This window comes from Salvia hispanica, chromosome 2, assembly GCF_029641045.1.
Source record: "Salvia hispanica isolate PSC_SH4W2 chromosome 2, Shi_PSC_v1, whole genome shotgun sequence".
NCBI classification, from domain to species: Eukaryota; Viridiplantae; Streptophyta; class Magnoliopsida; order Lamiales; family Lamiaceae; genus Salvia; species Salvia hispanica.
In genome coordinates, this window is record NC_142693.1 from 6,135,869 (window position 1) to 6,153,097 (window position 17,229).

At 36.8% G+C, this 17,229-nt stretch overlaps 1 protein-coding gene across 1 annotated transcript; it reads left to right on the top strand.

Moving 5' to 3' along the window:
• Nucleotides 1-8,049: 8,049 nt before the first annotated feature.
• LOC125201101 (uncharacterized) lies at nucleotides 8,050-11,581 on the top strand. The gene is made up of 7 exons (XM_048099025.2): nucleotides 8,050-9,281; nucleotides 9,381-9,446; nucleotides 9,892-10,036; nucleotides 10,122-10,340; nucleotides 10,444-10,642; nucleotides 10,736-10,931; nucleotides 11,340-11,581. The coding sequence occupies exons 1-7, from the start codon at nucleotides 8,125-8,127 to the stop codon at nucleotides 11,452-11,454; spliced, it is 2,097 nt and encodes a 698-aa protein (XP_047954982.2). The 5' UTR covers nucleotides 8,050-8,124; the 3' UTR covers nucleotides 11,455-11,581.
• The last annotated feature ends 5,648 nt before the right edge of the window (nucleotides 11,582-17,229 follow it).

Here is a 17,229-nt window from a genome sequence, read left to right on the forward strand (position 1 = left end):
ATGCACTAATCTCACTATCACTTAGTATTAAGCAATAGTAAAATATAAAGTTGGGATTGCAACGTATCAATACGGGTGTCCATCAAATAATATGAAAATGGTTCCCGTCGATACAAGTCTGATTAAACTGAAAACAGCTAGGAAAATATCGTGCATGGAAAATCGCCTTACATGAGATTCAGCACCTCTACAATCGAAACGTGGAGTAGGCAGAGGAGTAGGCTAAGGAGGATGCGTGACAGTTGGAATTGTCTCAGTGCGTTGTGGAGGGGAAGTTGTGGTGCGTAGGAGATGAGTAGGCTGAGAAGTAGGCAGAGGAGATAGGGGGTGTGGAGAATGAGTAGCAGATGAAATTATCTTGGAGATTGTGGAAATAGGAGGCATTATGGTGATTTGAAATGCGGTGCATCCGAGAGTAGTAGGCTGAGAATTAGGCGGAGGAGATCGGTGGTGTGGAGAATGAGTAGCAGATGAAATTATCTTGGAGATTGTGGAAATAGGAGGCACTGTGGTGATTTGAAATGTGGTGCCTTCGAGAGTAGTAGGCTGAGAAGTAGGCAGAGGAGATCGGGGGTGTGGAGAATGAGAAGCAGATGGAATTATCTTAGAGATTGTGGAAATAGGAGGCACCGTGGTGATTTGAAATGCGGTGCCTTCGAGAGTAGTAGGCTGAGAAGTAGGCGGAGGATATCGGGGGTGTGGAGAATGAGTGGTAGATGGAATTATCTTGGAGATTGTGGAAATAGGAGACACTGTGGTGATTTATGCGGTGCCTTGAGTAGTAGGCGGAGGAGGTCAGGGGTATGGAGAATAAGGAACAGATGAAATTATCTCGGAGATTGTGGAAATATGAGGCACTGTGGTGATTTGAAATGCGGTGCATCCGAGAGTAGTAGGCTGAGAAGTAGGCGGAGGAGATCGGTGGTGTGGATAATGAGTAGCAGATGAAATTATCTTGGAGATTGTGGAAATAGGAGGCACTGTGGTCATTTGAAATGCGGTGCCTCTGAGAGTAGTAGGCTGAGAAGTAGGCAGAGGAGATCGGGGGTGTGGAGAATGAGAAACAGATGGAATTATCTCGGAGATTGTGGAAATAGGAGGCACCGTGGTGATTTGAAATGCGGTGCCTTCGAGAGTAGTAGGCTGAGAAGTAGGCGAAGGAGATCGGTGGTGTGGAGAATGAGTAGCAGATGAAATTATCTCGGAGATTGTGGAAATATGAGGCACTGTGGTGATTTAAAATGCGGTGCATCCGACAGTAGTAGGCTTAGAAGTAGGCGGAGGAGATCGGGGGTGTGGAGAATGAGTATTAGATGGAATTTTCTCGGAGATTGTGGAAATAATAGGGAGTGTGGTAATTTAAAATGTGGTGTCTCCAAGAGGAGTAGGCCGAGGAGAACAGTGAGGAGAAGATGTGATCCTCTCAGTAACAGTGCGTGGTGAAGAGGCAATTGTGAAAATGAGAGTAAGTAATATAGACCGTGCGGTGCTCAAAAGCATGGAATAGGAAGTGTAGTTTCAGAAAACATAGTGATCGAAGGGGTGGTCGTAGGAAGCGAGATGCTCGGAGGTGTTGTGATGGGAAACGAGGTGACCAGAGGTGTTGTGATTGGAAGTGTGGTAGGAAGCGAGGTGCTTGGAGGTATGGTGATAGGAAGCGAGGTGCTTGGAGGAACGGTGATCGGAAGTGTAGTTTCAGAAGACACGGTGATCGAAGGTGTGGTGGTAGGAAGCGAGACACTTAGAGGCACGGTGGTGATTGGAGGTGTGGTGGTAGGATGCGAGATGCCCAGAGGCACGGTGGTTGTTGGAAAAAGGAAGCCTAAATTGGCCACCTGCTTTGAATGGAGTAGAGTTTCAAAAAACACTTATTTGTGTAGAGTTCCTAGTATAGTTTGTTTCCAATACACGTTTATTTGGGCACTTCAAGGGACTCTAATCTTCCTATAAATATTAGGAAGATAAGCTTTTGTAAACACACAATTGGAATACATCCTATTATTATCTACTCTCTACTTCAATATGCATATTCAATCTTCTTACACCTCATTCGATTACCATCTTTAAGAGTGGTGATTGGAGGTGTGGTGGAGGTGTGGTGGTAGGATGGTAGATGCTCAAAGGCACGGTGATGATTGGAGGTGTGGTGGTAGGAAAGGAGATGCTTAGAGGCACAGTGGTGATTGGAGGTGTGTTGATAGGAAGTGTGGCTCTTGAATACATGTTGATTGGAGGTGTGGTGGTAGGATGGTAGATGCTCAAAGGCACGGTGATGATTGGAGGTGTGGTGGTAGGAAAGGAGATGCTTAGAGGCACAGTGGTGATTGGAGGTGTGTTGATAGGAAGTGTGGCTTTTGAATACATGTTGATTGGACGTGAGGTTTTCCGAAGTGTGTTTCTTGGAACTGTGAAGTGTGGTGGCCGGAAATGTGGGGATTAGAAGTGGGTTAGTCGACTGTGTTGTAATCTGAAGCGTTTTAGTTGGAATTGGGTTGCTCAGGTTTGTGGTAAATGGAAGACTTGGAGAGAGTTGGGGTTGATAGTCCTAGCAGTGGCAGGTGGTGGTAAAGAAACTGTTGTCGGATGTGGTGAAGTAGGCCGCGAAGAAGACGACATTGGATTGAAGGTGAAGAAAAAATTCAGTAACTTTCAGTTATGGCATGCATACTCGACTCGTAGAGTGTTACTACCACAATCTTCGTCGCTCTTAAGTTCAATCCTAAAAAAATCACCTCTCCTTTATCGTAGCCGCCGGTCGGAGGAGTATTTTCCCCAATTCGTTATATTTGCCCATTCCCTAAATTTTTAATTGCTATAGGTATTGATATTACGACCACAACATTCGTTTTGTATTGATTCTTGTTGTAGTTACTGCTTAGTTGTAGCTTACGATTCAGTTTTCATTTTCATGATTACAAGGTTACATAGTTTAACAAATGTGTCTTATCTTCCAATTTGCTTGTGTTGGTTCTATGTCCAAGCAAACCACAAGCTGCTAGATTGATCAAGTGAGCTCGGTGGAGCTGCTGGACTGATCAAGTGAGCTCGGTGGAGCTAGGCTGAATTGATGCGTTGTTAGAGCCATGGGTGTCAACACTCAAGCGAAATGTGCGTGCGTGAGCAAATGAGGAGCTCAGAAGGAACTAGCAGTTAGAGGGGGTATAACAGTTTTTTTCTTTTTCTTCACACACACATTGTATATAATGAATACACACTTTGCAGAGAGAGTTAGTTAGCATTCTTGTGAGGATCCATTATTGAGGAAATCTCATCTTGAGAGTAGTTTGAGAGTTCAACATAGAGAGACATACTTTGCAAAAGCAAGATCAATATACACCATTTCTTCTTCCTCCATGGACGTAGGTGTTCTATCACCGAACCTCCGTCGATCATCTTTCTTGTTTCTGCTGGGGTTTGGTGCCCCTTGCACAGCGGAAGACTTGTACAAAACAAATAAATCAGACACGAATCTATTTGACCGATTATGCGATTAATCAATTCACATGTTAAACAGATAATTGCATGCTAGAACGCAAATAATTCATGCTTAGAAAATATAATTCCTAAACATGATTTCTACGGTTTAGAGTTACCGATTTTGATTTTCCAAAGAATCGTCGATTGCTCGCGCCTTCTCCACGTGATGATATTCAATATTAGACCACAGATCTTTTCTCTGGTTCCCGAACTGTATCTCGATATCAGGGTGGGCTGATCTTATCAAAATACTATGACTCGAATAAAGAAGACAGAAGAAATCCTTCTCCAATTAGGAGAGAAATTCGAACTCCTCTAGGTAAAGGGGTACGAAAATTATGAATAATAATAATGAATGAATTATGTCTCCTTTATTCTCCTATTTATATTAAGTTCCTTTTGGGCCCAGACAGGGATCTATGGAAGGTTTTGGATATGGGCTCGCCCAATTAGCTTTTTACTAATTAAATTGAACCCACAATTTAATACAAGCTTATATTGGAATATTACGAGCAGCCACTACAGAAGTAATATTGAACTCTCCCCATCCAAATCCGAAATTACAAGTAATCCGGGTTTTTGTTATTTATATTATTTATTTCTCGCGCTTAAGATATAAATGTCCATTAATTAATTAATGTCTGCTATGGACTTAATTAATTAATATCTTATTAATTCCAAGAGTAGACTTAGCAAGAAACATTTATTTATTATTCATAGAGCGATAAAATTCCAACTGGCCAGTTTTCCGAATAATAAAACCTTGTTCGAGCTCCTCTTGAGAACATTATCAAACGAGACTCACCTCGTGCACATTTCAACATAATAGCAATCCTAGCACCGCTAGATATTAATCACCACTACCCAATATATCAGGATTATTGGGTTGCGAAAAACCCGCACCATTTGATAAGTCAAAGGAGTGCATAACCAATACCGTATGCTCAATGCTAACATATGTAGATTAAGAAATAATATTTTATCAAGACCTAGTCTTCAGTAGATAGCATAAAGACACGTCTTGCTGTTAGATCCGTTCAGTGCTATACCACACTAATGTCATCTTATTTCAGTAAGGCTTAGAAATATGCGGACTGACATTGCAACCTTTCACGATAGGTAGCCAAAGCCTATCTAGGTCGTGAAATTCTTCTTTTGCTTTTGCAAAGCATTGCATAGATCTGACTGTGTTACCTTAAAGTGGACGCCGCCCACAACCGATCTACTAAGCAAAAGACTTATACTTTGTTTGCTTCTTAATTATACATTTAAATGTTTATAAAACATCTTATAAATGCACAAGCAAACACAATGTAATAATAATAGTGATTCTATTCGTGCGAAACTGCTCGAATAATACTGAATCGGGTTAAAAGTGGATTGTATAATTTTACATATACAAGCTAGATTCTATTCGCGCGAAACTACTCGAAACATGCTTTTCAGTATACCAAACCTAACAGTTTCAAGTTCTTTTCTTGTTGTGCGTTTTCGCCACTGAATCCCAACAAGTGGCGCCGTCCGTGGGAAATTCTTGTTTGATTGATCAAGCGATTGATTGAGCGTTTGATTGTTTGGGCGATGGAAGTGTTCTTCTGGTGGTTTTTCTGATCACAGTACACCAACTATTTGAAGAATATCCGCAACAAAGTTTGAGGTGGGGAAATTCACCAGCCGAAATGACTTCGGGTTGTGGAGGCTCAAGATGAAGGCGATCTTGATGCAACAAGGCCTATGGGAAATCTTGAAAGAAGATGGTAGTGATGAGAAGAAACCTGAGATGGATGATAAGGAGGAAGCAAGGTCACAAGATATGCAAAACAAGGCATATTACACACTGATTTTGAATCTTAATGACAAAGTGCTTACGGAGGTTGCTAAGAAAGATACGGCCGTCGGAGTGTGGTCGAAGTTGGAGTCATTGTATATGAGAGAATGGAAAAGCACACAACACAGGAGGAATAAAAATGATCTCTTTGCTCCCAAATCTCTTTCTCTCGGTTGATACTATGAGTGCATATTCTTGTGGGATGGATAGAGTATTTTACTACTTGTGACAAAGTAGATAATACACCCAAGAACAAGCTATATACTCATTATGTCCCAAGATAAGCGAGTCATATTCCTTTACGAGATCTCTAAACATGGCCACGGTTCAAAAACCGCCGGTTCCGGTTCGTCGAATGCTTGAACCATAACCGGCCCGGATACCGGTTATCCGGTTCCGGTTTAACCGCCGGTTACTGCCGGTTCTGGTTCCGGTTAAAACCGCCGGTTTTTCCGGTTCCAGTTCCTTTTTTTTTTTATTTATTTAAATCTTATAGTTATAACTTTTAAATTCTATAGTAAAAACCAAAGAGACTTTGAAAACGGTCGAAAACTGCCGGTTTTCTGACCGAACCGTCGGTTTGTGTCAGAAAACCGGTGGTTTCCGACACCTTTTCAGACCCTACGCTGCAACCCTACGCCTAAGCCTGCAACCCTAGCCCTGAATCGTCGGGAACCGGTAGTTTTCCGACCGTTTTCAGTCCTACGCCTGCAACCCTAGGAACCTACCGGCGACGGCTACATTTTCCCGGTTAACCGGCGGTTCCGAACCGGCGGTTAACTGCCGGTTCCGGTTTCATATTTTTTGAACTGTAACCGGCCCGTTATAAACCCTAGACCGGATTTCGAACCGGAACTGTCGTCCGGTTCCGATTCCGACCCGCCGGCGGTTAACCGCCGGTTCGGTTGGGTTTGGCCACCTCTAGGGATCTCACACTATTAGTGAGTCATTTCACCTTTTAGTAAATTCCTCTCTCCTTTACTTTTTTTCTCTCCACTTTAACTATTTAAATATCAATTTCTTAAATCTCATGCCCGAAAGAAGTGTTTCGCTTATCTTGGGATGGGGGAGTATATGAAATTATTACCCTTGAATTGCCAGTGAAACCCATCAATTCGTAAAGTATAGCTACTTTCCTAATCCTCACACGGTATGAATTGGGATCACGTCACGACTGTGCGAGGAAGGATTTGGTAAAAGAGCGGGGCATCGGTTTTTTGTTTATTTATTTTTTACAATTAATTTTTTTTTTAAACCGGATCTGTTTGATTGATACGTATACACATTAGTTGTTACGCAATGGTATTAGAAAAAATTGATAAAATGTTATACTATAATCAAGGCCATATTAAAATCATTAAGTCCATTTATTTGTCGGGAAAGTAAAGTTGACAAGGAATATGAATCCTATGAATATAATTTCTGATCATTTACTTTCCTGTATTTGGAAACATGACAATATTTTGAATTTTACATTTAAATTTAAAATTTAACTTATGAAATATAATAGTAAAACAAGCACAAATTTGGGCATCACTACAAAAATACGGAAAGTTTATCTCCCACATTCATTAGACTTGGTAGACGATGTCTAGCTACTTCGTAAAATGGAAATAAAAAAAGAGTAAATACTCACTAAGTCTACCAATATGTGTCCAACTTTGATCCGACACGGATTTTAAAAATGTAAATGAAAATGGTTGAAAAAGTTAGTACGTGGTATCAAGTTTGTGGGTCCTAGTTTAAAAAATATTGCAAGTGAAAATGTGTTGGTGGAATTTAGTGTCCATTACTAAAAAGTAGTAAAAGTAAAATAGGACAATGAACAAGGGACATGCCAAAATGAAAAATTAGGACACATGAAAATGAGTGCATGACATTCTACAAATACTTCAAAACGCAAAATAAGGATACGTCGAACATGACGGAGGAGGAACGTCAAGCACACGAGCACCATGTGCGCATGCTCGAAAAATATTTTTATAATTAGTGTACTCTTTAGGAAGTTGTAATTCTATTTTATTGTGTATGAAGTAGTTTGAATTTTTATATTGTGTTCTTGTATTTCAATTTTACAAGTGGAAACAATGAATAGTGCAAGTTAAATGTTTTGTCATGAGGAGGGGTCCAGAGGGGGCATACATTGTAGAAGTTGTGACGTGAGATAGAAATGTGGGAGAATGATGTCGTAGCGAGAATCCTATCCTAAGAGCATTCACAATAGAAATCGGTCAGCCATTCTCTCTCTGCCACGTCAGCAGTACTAAAATTCCACCTGCCACGTCAGCATTTACTCAAATAGGCCTGCCATAGGCCAGCCGCAATAAAAATAATTCAAAACAACTACATTTACGGAATTAAATTTACGATTAAATTACGGAATTAAATTTACGAGACATATACGGGAAAATTCATTAATTTCATTTAAATTAAAAAAGTGCGTCATAAAAAAATTACATAATTAAAAAAAAAAATAATTTACAATCACACAAAATACGGAATTAAATTTACGACACAGACACGGGATTAATTTAAAGTTAAATATGTCCATTTATTAAGATTCACTTTAATATTCATCTTTAAAATTTAACTAAATAAATTTAATTTGATAGCCCAAAAGCCCAACTTTAAAAGTCCATTTATAAAGTCCAATAAGTCCATTTAAAATCTAAAAATAAAAAGTGCCGTTTCTGTATTTCTTTTTCATCAAAATTGGGATTCCTAACTTGATTACTATATTTATGTTTCTTCCCCATTAGTTTCCTTTAGATTTGAGTGATTTCCCCCAATTCTTAAAACCCTAATTCTCTCAATTAGCCATGGCGAACTCCAGAGAAGCCGACCCCAATCTGGGGTATTTGACGAAGAAAGAAACGGAGGTGAAGCTGCCCCGACCTACTCGCGTCAAGAACAAGACGCCTGCTTCGATTCAAATCACTGCGGAGCAAATCCTTCGTGAAGCTAGAGAGCGTCAGGAGGCTGAAATCCGCCCCCCCAAGCAGAAAATCACCGACTCCACCGAGCTCGGCGATTACCGCCTCCGCAAACGCAAGGAATTCGAAGATTTGATTCGAAGAGTGCGGTGGAACAAGAGCGTGTGGGTCAAGTATGCAAAATGGGAAGAATCTCAGAAGGATTTCGCCCGATCTCGGTCAGTGTGGGAGCGCGCGCTCGAGGTGGATTACAGAGACCACACACTGTGGCTCAAGTATGCTGATTTTGAGATGAAGAATAAGTTTGTGAATCACGCTAGGAATGTGTGGGATCGTGCAACCCAGCTGCTGCCGAGGGTTGATCAGCTTTGGTACAAGTACATCCACATGGAGGAGGTTTTGGGGAATGTGGCTGCGGCTAGGCAGATTTTTGAGAGGTGGATGAAGTGGATGCCTGATCAGCAAGGATGGCTCTCGTATATAAAGTTCGAGCTTCGGTATAATGAGGTCGAGAGGGCTAGAGAGATTTTTGAGCGCTTTGTGGACTGTCACCCCAAGGTCAGTGCTTGGATTAGATTTGCTAAGTTTGAGATGAAAAATGGGGAGATAGCACGTGCCAGGAATTGTTACGAGAGGGCTGTTAATAAGTTGGGAGATGACGAGGAGGCGGAGGAGTTGTTTGTGGCTTTTGCGGAGTTTGAAGAGAAATGTAAGGAGACAGAAAGAGCTAGATGCATATATAAGTTTGCACTGGATCATATTCCAAAGGGACGGGCAGAGGAGCTGTACAAGAAGTTTGTAGCGTTCGAGAAGCAATATGGTGACAGGGAAGGAATTGAGGATGCTATTGTTGGAAAGAGGAGGTTTCAGTATGAGGATGAGGTGAGGAAGAATCCTCTTAATTATGACGTATGGTTTGATTATATTCGTCTTGAAGAGAGCTGTGGTAATAGGCAGAGGATTGAGGATGTGTATGAGAGGGCAATAGCAAATCTGCCTCCTGCTCAGGAGAAGCGCTACTGGCAGCGATACATATATATGTGGTAAGAATGCTTTAACCTTACATAATCATGCCTGTATTGTATGTTGAGCAAAGGGATTGGCTGTGATTTATATCTGTTTTGAATTTGTGATATTTTCAGGATTAATTATGTTTTGTATGAGGAGCTTGATGCCCAGGATGTTGACCGAACAAGAGAAATATATAAGTAAGATCCCATTCCATATAAGTTGATGTTATTAAAGAGTTGATTGAGTTTATTATTCCTTATATTTTCACCCAATCACCCTCCTGGATTGATGACAACAGTTAAACTACATGGACATGTATGTTGTACATCCACTTTTGTAAGTTTACTGTCTATGCTGTCTTGGAATGTTTGATTAGTGGAAATACGATTCAGAATATACATGCATTTCACTTGACTATGTGACGAACTACCCTGAAGCTATAGGACATTTTATATGAATTGTATGTAACCAATATCCTGGGAAAAGTCTGTTTGTATTGGAATTTTGGTAAGCTTGATTAAGCCTGTTCTGAGAAATTCAGTAATGGAATCGCCAGTATGTTTATACTTTTGCTTTAACCGTTATGTGGATAGCTTTTAATGGTTCTGGCTCCTGATCCTGATACATGTCTGAACTGAGCAGCTTGTGCCTGAAGATGATTCCTCATGAGAAGTTTTCTTTTGCAAAGATATGGCTGATGGCCGCACAATTTGAAATACGCCAATTAAATATTGACCGGGCTCGGAAAATATTGGGGTCAGCAATTGGTATGGCTCCCAAAGATAAGGTATGCTACAAATTCCATATTCTTTATTTGGTTCATCCACTGGCATTCCTCAGACTGCGCCCTAAATGTATTATATTGCAAACAGATCTTCAAGAAGTACATTGAGATAGAGCTACAACTTGGTAACATAGAACGGTGCAGGAAACTCTATGAAAAGTACTTGGAGTGGTCTCCTGAGAACTGTTATGCATGGAGCAAGTATGCTGAGTTGGAGAGGTCCTTGTCAGAAACTGAACGTGCCCGAGCTCTTTTTGAGCTTGCAATTGACCAACCTGCTCTAGATATGCCAGAGTTACTATGGAAGGTATGCAATTTATTCATATTGAAAACATTGCATGTGTTTGATATAAATGACTCTAGTGAATTGACTAGGTATGTTTTTTGATCTTCTTACCTATTTGAAACAGGCATATATTGATTTTGAGATTTCTGAATCCGAATACGGAAGAACTAGAGATCTTTACGAGAGGCTGCTGGACAGGACTAAACACCTGAAGGTGTGGATAAGTTATGCCAAGTTTGAGGCTTCTGCTATGGAAGAGGTCCTTCAGGACTCAGAGTTGTCTGAAAGTGAATATAAGAAAAAGTGCCTTCAGCGGGCCAGAGGTAAGAAATCACAATGTTCTTGACAAGTAAATTTTTTGAATAATCTTTTCTAATATAGAGTATTTGGTGATCTCACTTTCTCCCTTTCTTCAGGTGTATTTGAAAAAGCCCTTAGCTATTTTAGAACTTCTGCCCCTGAGTTGAAAGAGGAAAGAGCAATGCTTTTGGAAGAGTGGTTGAACACAGAGAAAAGTTTTGGTGAGCTGGGTAATGTGGAGTTGGTTACTTCCAAGCTTCCAAAGAAACTAAAGAAGAGACGTCACATAGAAACTGAGGATGGTCCAGCTGGGTATGTATTTGATTTATCTTTTCGGTTCATTTTTATTTCTGAAATTGCTGATCTATCTGTACTTGGCAAGTTCTCTCTTTTCAAAAAAAAATTGGTATGGGTTACTGACCCTTATTTTATGACTATGGAAAATCATGTAGCTCCAGCCGCATCTTTATTGGCTGCTTGGGTTTGTTAGCACTTGATTTCTTTACCTAAATTAAGTTTTGATTGTTACTTATATGAATGTTTCTCCCTGACTAATGAAATTTGGTAAAACATGGAAAGAATCAATGTTTTCTCTGCTGCAATGTGTTATTTCAGTATGGAAAGAATCAATGTTTTCTCTGCTGCAATGTGTTATTTGCATTGAAATCATGGTTTGATTTTATTCCATGTGAGAAATTCTGATGTTTTGATATGTTGCAGTTATGAGGAGTATATCGACTACCTATTCCCAGAAGAAACACAAACCACAAATCTCAAAATTTTGGAAGCGGCGTACAAGTGGAAGAAGCAGAAGGTCGTTTCTGATGATGATTAGTTGGGTAACAACTGCTGTGGCCATTTGATCTTGTTCTTAATGTTGGCTTTGACATTTCTGTATGTATGTATGGCAATTTGCCGATGTACACAAGATTCTTAAGCTGCAAAGACAATTTTGATATTAATCTGTTTCCAGAATTTTTTGGTTTGAGTTTTTATTGATATGGGAAAATAATAACAGTCCTGGAAAATTAGGAAAGTACCTCAACTCTTACATTTTTATCCCTAGCCTTTTTAAGTATTCTTTTTCCTACATTTTTATAATTTCTATTCAGTTGTGTTTTTGTATTGTACTTCCTGCATCAGCAAATATCCTATGAGAGTGTGACACGTAATGTAGGTGATGATACTGCAAAATATTTAATATCCTATGAGCCATACGTGGTAGAATATATTTTCAGGTGATATGTATTTCAATAGTATATGACTACTAATAAAATGCATTAATTATGATTGTTTTTGTGGATGGAGGAATTAAGTAGGAGTATTTAGTTTGAGGGTGTATTTTTGTATCACGTGAAAAAAATTCCAATTGAAAATGAGTTTTCTCATAGAACAATTTAATCTCCCATTTACAAGAAAGTCTAAACGTAAATACATGTTTGTAAATGAAGGCAAAAAGATACACATATATGCTTCATTTACTAGTTCCTTCATAGTTCTCTGATGTTGATGCAGATTCATTACTTGGATTCAGCCCTGCAAGATTCCATGATCTTCTCTATCTCTTTCACCACCTCACTCATGCTCGACTCCACGGCACACCTCAGCAAACCTCTCCACACTCCCGAGCGCCATGTTGGACACCACTTTGGGGTCCAGCATGGTTGGTTGGTTGTGAGACTTGAATGATTTCATCAAGTTGTTCCCGTAGTTGGAGAAGGAGGGCGGATATGCACATTGGCAGGTTGGGTTAAGTTTCATACTAGTTATTATCTTAAAGAAGAGGAACGCCATTATTTACGGAGGTGTTTCTTTGAATGAAATCACCATCAATACCATCCATATCAAAGGTAGCAGGCTGCCTAGATTCACAAAAATTAGAGACAACCATACCTCCTACTTTAACTTCAATTAAATTTTGATATCGTAAAAAATTAAAATAATATAGTCATTTGCATTCAATATTTTATTATTAAATAATTCTTTAAATTGTAAAATATGAAAATGACTATATGTATACTGGAGTATCATTCAATTAATTAATTATGATCATTAAATTGATTTCATCATGTATTCTACATTTTGACAAAAGAAATCATTAAAAAAAAAATCATATGTAAGGGCAAAAATAACAAAAGGAGTGAACTACAAAAATGGTCTATGAACTATGAGTTTGTTTCACCAATAGTCCATAGACTATAAAAATATCACCATTAGTCTCTGAACTAAGGGTTTATTTCAAAATCGGTCCTTTTATACTGTTTTTTTCAAAAATGCCCTTTTTGGGGGCTGGACAATTTAGTCTTTTCATATTTTAAACTTTTTTCAATCTGATATTATTTCAATGGCGTACTAAATCTGATATTATTTCAAAATTTATTTTCTTCTTTCCTATGCCATTTCACTTTGTTTCTTTATTTCAATATTAGATTTAATTTTATAAAATTAAATTTAAAATTTGGATTTTTAAATATCAATAAATTATTTTAATTAAAATTTTTAATTTATGCATTCTTTCTCAACTCACATCTATATATATAGAAATAAAACTATGCAGCCAACTCACACAACAGTCTTTTATAGTAGAACACATAAACTAATAATTTTAATTAAAAATAATTTATTGATATTTAAAAATCTAAATTTTATAAAATTAAATCAAATATTGAAATAAAGAGACAAAATGGAGGATGACAAAGGGAAGAAAAAAAATAAATTTTAAAACAATATCAGATTTAGTACTACATTGAAATAATTTCAGATAGAAAAAAGTTAAAAATGTGAAAAGACCAAATTGTCCAGTCCCCAAAAAGAGCATTTTCAGGAGAAAACAGTGTAAAATGACTGATTTTGAAATAAACCCCTAGTTCAGGGGCTACTGGTGATATTTTTTTATTCCATAAACTATTGGCGAGATAAACCCGTAGTTCAGGAACCATTTTTATTGTTCACTCTAGCTAAAATATTATTCTTCCACAATTAATGGAATAGTATTATCCACTCAACCATGTTTTTTATGTTTTATTGGTTCGAATGTAAATGTTAAGATTATGAATAAGTGAATAATCTTAGGGAGGACATATGATATAAATCATGTTTCATAAGATAATTAATGAAGGAATGGTATATATTTTTTAGTGATGATGAAAAAGAAATAACAAATTTATTAATTTGAGTAAGACCATTAGAACATCACAAGTAAAGTAAGCAAACTTTAAGCAATGGAATTTAACAGCTAACTCAGAAAAACAAAACAGAATTCAGTCTTTTACCTTCAGTTTGAGCCAAATATTCTCCTTGCTGGCACTGTGGAGACTGCTCCATAATCTCCAACCACCAGCCTGCAATTCCCTCTTGTACAATTCTGAAAAAAAAGGCAAACAGAATCTATTTTCAGCTAATACACATTATCGTGAAATTGAATTATGATAGTAAAATTTGATATCATAGGGTATAAAGAAAGGTTGAATCGGTTTCATGTCAATAATGCTCCTTATAACGATTAAAATAGAAATCACATTATTAGTGTTTACGGATTATTAATAATTTTGATGTGAACATTTGGGATCGTATTTGTTAAAAATATGCATTACAAAACAATTTTAAATTGTACTTAGAATATGGATTCTCATAGAAAGACAACTACCTCGCACAACATAAGATATTGATGTTTATATTTTACTCCCTCCGTCCCGTTTATGATGACACATTTTCCTTTTTAATTTGTCCCAACTAAGATGACACATTTCCTTTTTTAGAAACTTTCTCTCTGCAATTAATACACTCAACTATTTTTTCTCACTCCTATTAAAATATCCATCTTTCTTTATCTCTCTACTTTAATACTTACACCCACATTTTCTCTCTCCAATTAAACACTTTTACCAATAACTCCTAAAATCTCGTGCCGGCTAATTAATGTGTCATCTTAGCTGGGACGGAGGGAGTATATATTTTTGTTAAAAAATAATTATTTAAATATTATATTTATTGTCTTGTTCAATTCGACCCCACGATTATGAATTTTTGGATCCACCATTGTATTCAAGGCATAACAGCAAGACCCCGTTCGACTAGCGGCAAACTACACAGATTCAAGACATAACATTAACTTTGTTTGAATTGTTTTTTGGTTTGGGATGGTTTTTTTTTTGAACTACGTATTTTTTTTTTAAGTATTCTTTTAGATTTCTAGCTCTAGCTTTTTTATGTATTTTTGGTGAACTATGTAACATGTACCTCAACTTTTAGATTTCTATCTCTAGCTTTTTTAAGTAATCTTTTTCCTTAGTCCCTTAATTCTTACTACCTCCGTCCATGAGTTTGTCCAATTTTGAAATTAATCTGTTTCCAGAATTTTTTGGTTTGAGTTTTTATGATATGGGAAAATAATAACAGTCCTGGAAAAATAGTAAAGTACCTCAACTTTTAGATTTTTATCTCTAGCTTTTTTAAGTATTCTTTTTCCTTATTCTCTTAATTCTTACTACCTCCGTTCCTAAAAGTTTGTTCCATTTTTTCATTTTCATCCGTCCCCCAAAGTTCGTCACATTTCACTTTTTACCATTTTTGGTAGTGGACTCAATATTCCACTAATTCATTCCTAATCAATTTTATTATAAAACTAATATATAAAAGTAGGACCCACAATCCTCTAACTTTTTCAACTCACTTTCTATTGCATTTTCTAAAATCCGTGCCGGATCAAAGTGGGACAATATTTGAAGGACGGAAATAGTAGTAACGTTCCCTGCGTTTCATTCAATATTTCCTGCATTTTATGCGCAGTAGGTTGTGCTGTGATTTGCAAAACAGCAACAGATCCTTCCCCCATTACGTGTCGCATTCTCATAGGATATTTTGCGGATGCAGGAAGTACAATACAAAAACACAACTGAATAGCAATTATAAAAATGTAGTACTCCCTCCGTTCCCAAATTTCGTCACCGTTTGATCGGGCACGTGTTTTAAGAAATGTAATGGAAAATGGGTTGAAAAAGTTGGTAGGGTGTGGGTCCTATTTTTAAAGTATTAGTTTTATAATAAATTGTGAGTGAGAATAAGTTAATGGAATATGAGGTCTACTACCAAAAAAAGAATTATATTTTAAAAAGGATTATATGAATTAAAAAAAAAAAATTACAGTACATGAATTTTAAGTATATTATAGTTAGCATTTTTGGTTTCTTAATTTGTAAAAAATGAACCATTATAGGTAAGATGAAAAAGTTAAAAGAAAGCTAATAAAAAATAAAATAAACTAACATTAAGAAAAAAATTTAAACATTGAACTAATTTCGCTCTAAAACATAGAGTAATCCTCAAATTTAACCTTCTCTCACACAACTCTTTACCCACAGTCTCTGACTCGTGTATTCGACTCTTCGCTTTTCACTCTCGCATCGGACTATATATCCACTAACTTCGTCTCTATTGATCGTTGAAGGAGGACTCTCGTTGTCAGCTAGAGTTGAATGCAATAATGAAATTTATCTAATGTTTGCACTAAAAAGATAATTTTATCATGAAAGATCATGTATTTACATGCAAAATTTAAAATAACAATCTTAAAAAGGAAATTTAAATGACATCAATTTGGCCCATTGTATTCCAAGTAACCCACGGATCTCATAATACATAAATTCTCAATTATCCTAATTAATTTAAATCGTTACTATTACTAACTTAATTTCTACATTTATTGATGGCGTCGTGTATTAGTAGAGAATCGTTTCAATTATTTGAGGTTTGCTTCGGTCTTTGTAATATTACTATTATAATAATTTTTTAATGTTGCTTGTCTTTCTTAATATTGCTATTACAATATTTTTTTTAATGGCATTAACATTTCTCAGCTATCTAAATTACTCTAAAAAACATCTCTCATCTACTTAAGTTGCTCTCAAAACTCATCTTTTATACGTATAGATTAATAGATTATTGATTTCCAATGCTAAAAGAACATGCTGAGCGCTGAGGTTAATTACAACAAAAGGTGTAATCTCGATGATCGCATTGCATATTTGCATTGGACTTCTTAATTTTATAAATAAAGAAAATTAATCATGAGAGTGATGTTTTTTCATTCGACAAGAACAAGTACAAGTACAATTTGAAGCTCTCGCTAAGAAATCTATCGAATATAACCATTTTCAAATTTTTGAAGAAAACAAAAATAAATAGTGTCCAATCTTTTATCTTATCATCATTGAATATTTTATACTAGTATATATTAAAATTCTATAAAAGTATAAATAACCCTCTCTTTTATAAGGCTTTTTGAAGGCGAGTGACTCATTTCTAATAGTATATATTCAAACCATGAGAGATAATAACTAATCTCACCTAATTGATAAGAAAAAATAAAGTAAAATATGCTGACGGCGGTATGTATCGAAATCAAAACTCAAAGTAATCGACGCTCAACAGAGAAGATAAAGAACTTGCTAATGCCTTAAAGTAGAAAAAACCAAGTAGCTCTAATAAGTATTTTTGTAAATTTATTATGAAATCTGATCATACCAATCTTCCTTCAATAATCCATCATTTGTGAACCTATGTTAGCCAATACAAAATAATCAACGTTACCAAAATTAAAATGAAAATTATC